Source organism: Panonychus citri, unplaced genomic scaffold (genome assembly GCF_014898815.1).
Source record: "Panonychus citri isolate SS breed McGregor unplaced genomic scaffold, ASM1489881v1 Contig00018, whole genome shotgun sequence".
NCBI classification, from domain to species: domain Eukaryota; kingdom Metazoa; phylum Arthropoda; class Arachnida; order Trombidiformes; family Tetranychidae; genus Panonychus; species Panonychus citri.
This window is the reverse complement of record NW_026515423.1, coordinates 84,517-90,000: the sequence shown is the minus strand read 5'-3', so window position 1 is coordinate 90,000 and position 5,484 is coordinate 84,517. Positions and strand designations below refer to the sequence as shown.

Here is a 5,484-nt window from a genome sequence, read left to right as displayed (position 1 = left end):
CACCACACGCTGTCCAATAAATGCAAGGTGCTAGCCCGCATGAAGCTGGTAGCCAATCAGATGACTGACCTCCCTTCAAGAAATTAAAATTCGATAGCCAACTTTTAACCTCTGCAATACAGTTCTTGCAAGCAAATGTAGGAAGATCTTACTCCTGCTACTCAGCCATCATCAATAATGCCATTCAATTCAAAACAGACATCATTTTAATCCAAGAACCTCCCCCAGTCTTTTTAATAAGGCAAAGGGACGGCATCAGATACTTTTATAAAAACCATTCATCACCGCAGGATATTACAGCCCTAACCATTATTCTTAACCCCAAGATATCCGCAACCCTTTCCAGTTTTACCAATAATAACACGGTCATTCTCACCCTGACTGCCAGCCAGCACCAAATCATAAACATTTACTGCAAGCCGAAAGGTAACCTTCAACAAGATCTCATGCTTATAAAACCCATCATCAGTGAATTTTCAATAATTGCTGGCGACTTTAATGCCAGATCTGTTTCATGGATGGATAAAGTTACAAATAACAGAGGCAAAATTCTCTCAAAATTCATCGATGAAATGAATCTCATGGTTAGCTTCTCCAGAGACTCTCCATCTTTCGCTGTTATTCGAAACAACAAAAAATTCTCAAGTAATATCGACTTGACACTCTGCACGCCAGCAACCTTGGATATTTTCTCCAACTGGCAACTCGCCAGTGACATTGCCTCGGACCATTCACCCATTATGTTTACACTAACCCCCTTGGAGATACCTGTATCTCGCATGGAATCTACACGTGTAAACTGGATTCTCAACAAGGTTAACTGGTCAGTTTTTGAGCTAGTTACCAGCAGTACGATTCAGCCCATTGAGAAACCATCAATTGACTCTGAACTGTTGAAAAATACACAAGTCATCGACCTGTGGTTAACCAATCTCTTCGAAAATATCTCTGCTGGCTTGTACGCAGCTGGCGGGAGGCAATCGAGCAATAAACTTCTGAAACCATTTCCATGGTGGACGGATGAAATCGAAGCAGCTCAGAAAACATTAACGATAGCAAAACGCCGGCGAAGAAACTGTTCTCCAAGATCAGACAAACACTTCCTAAATTGGGTTTCTAACCTAAATGAGAAACTTAAGCATCTTATCAGCAATGCTCGCAGAGCTTTCTGGAGTAATTTCTTTAAGGATGTCAAGTCAAGTGAAATATGGTCAACATACTACAAGGTCATAAAGTCCAGAAGTAAAGCATCTCTTTCTCATAAAGTCACACATAATGGCAAAGACATTACCGGAGATGAGAACTTAGCAAAGTTCTTCATCGAATTCTTCTTTGGCAACGACTCGACCCAGCAACCCACCAGCAACCAGCGACTTGAGCGCCAACATCTCAGCAGTGATCAGCTATTCAACATGCAAGAAATTAAACACTGTATATCTACGTTTGGCTCCAAAAAAGCCCCTGGCATAGATGGAATCGGAATGGAGATTATTAAGGAATTAAGCGACGGCGTGTTGGAATCAATCTGTAGCTGTTTTAATCTTTGTTTGGAAATATCATATTTCCCAAAAGTCTTCAAAGAGTCACTAACAGTACTCATACCCAAACCTGGAGTTGATAGCAACTCGCCGAAATCTTGCAGACCTATTGGTCTTTTACCCTGCCTTGGCAAAGTGTTTGAGAAACTAGTTCTACTAAAGATTGACAGCTGGCTAAATGTAACCATTGATCCGAATCAATTTGGTTTTGTCAAAGGGAAATCAACAATCAGTGCACTTTCCGCCATTAAAGAAACTATCTCTACCATCCATAAAGACAAAGCGGCCTGTTTACTTGTCTCATTCGACATTCAGGGAGCATTTGACTCTGTCAAATGGAAAGATATTCTTTCAATCTTAAAGCAGAGAAACTGTCCAGCTGCTTTTATGAACCTTATTAGATCTTACCTGTCAGATAGAAAAACACTTCTAGCTTATGGTAATTCTTTCGCCAGCATTATCAACTCCCGTGGCACTGTGCAAGGCTCCTGTTTGGGACCCACGTTATGGAATTTGGTTATCAATCAATATTTGCTGGCTACTCGCCAGAAAGATGTCAAAGTCATGGTTTATGCTGATGACATTACTCTGCTGGCTAAATTCAATCGCTCTAACTATGAACAATGCCTAAATAATCTAAACAAAGAACTGGAACAGATAGAACTATGGTCACGCAATTATTCTCTAAATTTTTCAACGAGCAAGACACATGCCCTCTGGCTGGCTGGCCGACAGAAAGCCATTCTAAGACCTGATGTTAAGCTGTTCGATGTCTCAATTTCTTATGTGAACTCCGTGAAACTTCTAGGACTCCACATAGATGATAGGCTAAATTGGACAATTCACATTGACAGGACCATTTCCAAAGTAAACAAGTTCTTATTCAATTCAAAGCAATCCCTGGGCTGGCCAAAGCCTAGACTGTCTCTCCTTCGACGCATTCATGATGCAGTTATTCTTCCACGAATAACCTATGCTGCTGAGATTTTTGCCGGCGATCTAACCGCAAATCTGCTGAGACGTCTTAGAGGTTTACATAGGAAAGTTCTTCTGTGTATCTCAGGGGCCTATCGAACCACTGCTTATACAAGTCTTTGCTGCTTGTGTGATATAAATCCGATACAGTTTGTCCTAACGAACAAATTCGATCACTTCTCAGCTCTAAACAAGAAATCTCAAATTACCAAGATACCATCAGACAGAGAAATCGCCAGCAAATTGCCTTCTTCCTATTCGATCTATTCTCCGAATATGGATCAACACATTGGATGCAAAATAAGAACCGATAAAGAATTCATCGCCGCTATGGAATCATCAATAGGTATTAAGTGTTTTACCGATGGAAGCAAAACTGACGAAGGTGTTGGATATGGGTCTGTCTTTTTCAACGAAAAAGCTACAATCATCGCTGAGATTATCGAGCCTCTTTATGAATATGCCACCATTTTCCAGGCCGAGTGTTTAGCCATTATAAAGTCAATTGAAAAAGCAGTTAAAGACAAGAAAATCGCCGGCAAATCGCTGGATATTTACACAGACAGCGAAAGTGTCTATCATCTTCTATCCTCAACTTATATGGTTAATCCACTAGTTGAAGAAATTAAAAGTCTTCTCTGTCGCACTGCGAGCTCTACTAAGGTTCATTGGATAAAGGCTCACAACAACTTCACCGGCAATGAATATGCTGATTACTTAGCCAAAAGAGCTACAACGACCCATAAAAGCATTAAGTTTGATCAAGTTCCTAGAGCGACTATCAAACGAATCTGCCAATATCAAAGTAATCATCAGTCAGCCAGCTGGCTGCTGGAAAATCGCTCAACAAATCTACAAATCAATCTACCTCTTAAATGGAATAAGAACCCCTACGAGCTCGATATTGATAAACAAAGCTTTTGGCTCCTCTCCGGTCATGGTCCATTTCGCCATTACCTTCATCGCTTCAAAATAGCTGCTGACCCAAGTTGTCTCTGCGGCCACAATAAAGCTGATGCCAAGCATTACCTCACAGAATGTGACTCAACTCGCAGTATTAGGGCTGAATTAACTTCGACAATGAATAAGGAAGAGAATCAATTTACTCAATGTATAGCAAAATTGCTAGCGGCGGGCCAAGCAAATCTAGTCAACACAACTAGCCAGCGGATTATACAACAATGTTTTAGAATCAATCAAGAAAATGGCGAATCAACTGAGCGATGAAAAGAAAGGTTTTGAATCAGCTGACCATAAATCACTCTCTAGTCAAAGATCCATTCAACTTATGGTAACAAATGTCAACACCAACGTCATCTACAATGCTAAGTACAAATATACAAATTATAATAATACAAGCGCTGAAACAATAACAAACCTGACCACCAGCTGGCGTACAATCTTCCTGCCTGCACTGCAGCGGCGCGGCGGCTCCCTCTGCGCACTGAGTCGAGTCAAACATGCATTAGAGTCAGTCTTATTTAGACCTTCTCACATTGCACTTTATAACTGCTTAGATCTCATTTTAGTGTCTTCTTGCGATAAACTCTTTCATCACAATCAAATTAGTGAATCTATTTGTTATTTACAATCCTACGCTTTTAATTTAGTGAAATTCTCCATTAAACTACCTTTTACCTGCCCTTTCATACTCGATCTTTCTCATTGCAACTGTGAAACTGCTGACTGTTACCTTGCCCGCTTCCTAGTAGCAAATCTTCATTTCCTTATCTCTTCAAATAAAATCGAGTTTATAGTGAAGTTTCACTCCCTTACTATGGATCAATCTTTACCTGGTAAATTCATGGCAGGTGATTCTGCACCAAGTAGCCAAGATTCCAGTAAGAGTGTAGATGTAGAATTGGCAACTGAACCAATCTCTTCCGAAACAAACAACAATTTCACTGTTCCGTTAACACCTCCACCGAAAGCATCTTGCTCATCAGAAAGCGGAGAACCAACAGCCACAAGCCAGCCAGCAATACCCTTGCAACTCAGCACCTTGTCAGCACCAATCAGTTGTCCCCCCAGCGAGAAAGCCAACAGCAAAGTGCCTGATTCATCTCTATGGGTAGAAGCAAAGTCTTCCTCTAACTCAATCGTTTCAACTCAGCCAACCATAAACACTTTAAGTCAAGAAACTTTCTCCAGCGAGCAAACTACTGAGGATCAATCTGAATCTTCATCAGAAATTGCTTTGAATACTGGCGAAAACTCGGTGAACCTCTCTCTTTCTCAGAATTCAAAAGCTGAACTAGAAGAAACACTTTGTGAAACCAGTATTCCTCCGGCCGAAGAAACAACAACCTCGCCAACTGCCAGCAACATTCAAGCGACTGAATACATAGTGTTTGAAACTCGACCGATCGATCAAGATATTTCAGCAATGGAATCTCTTCTTCGTAAAGTGATAAAAGAGGAACTCAATGAAAGCAGAAACGCTTGTCTTGCAAATAAAACCTCTGGTAACTCAACTTCGGTTCAAACTGATGCAGTTGATCTTATTTCCAGTGGTGGTGGTGGTGAAGACTTCACACCAATGGACCTGCTGGCTGCTCACATTCCACCAGCTCTTAAATCTTCTTTTAAAGATATGAGGAAATTACCACTCTCCCTCGCTCGCTCAGCCAAAGCTCTTTGTCAACTACTGGAGTCTAAGCAAGATGAAACGAACACAGTAGAAAAGCAGATAAGAAATGAGATTCTTATTCAAACTGATTGGCTAGAGAAAGCTTTTGCCTGCCAGAAGACCAGCTGGCTTACCTCACCTGATGTTGACTCTTCATCAACAACAAAGTTTGACTTTACTGTGGATGATTTAATCTCACCTTCAATGTGGAGACTAACTGCTGGATCTCAGCGATCCGCGGGCAAAGAACCAAGTCCCGCTCAAGATGCTGCTGTTAATCTTTCTCAATCAACTACAACCAGATCTTCTGCTATTCTCTCTGGTGTTTCTGGTATCTTTGGT

General features: G+C 41.0%; 1 protein-coding gene across 1 annotated transcript in view; it reads left to right on the top strand.

Moving 5' to 3' along the window:
- LOC128394230 (uncharacterized) overlaps window positions 1–3,740 on the top strand; it is a 5,372-nt gene extending 1,632 nt beyond the window's left edge. Inside the window, exon 2 of the mRNA XM_053354531.1 lies at window positions 123–3,740. Within this exon, the coding sequence (XP_053210506.1) occupies window positions 123–3,740 (3,618 nt within the window). The remainder of the gene's footprint in view (window positions 1–122) is intronic.
- Window positions 3,741–5,484: the final 1,744 nt, after the last annotated feature.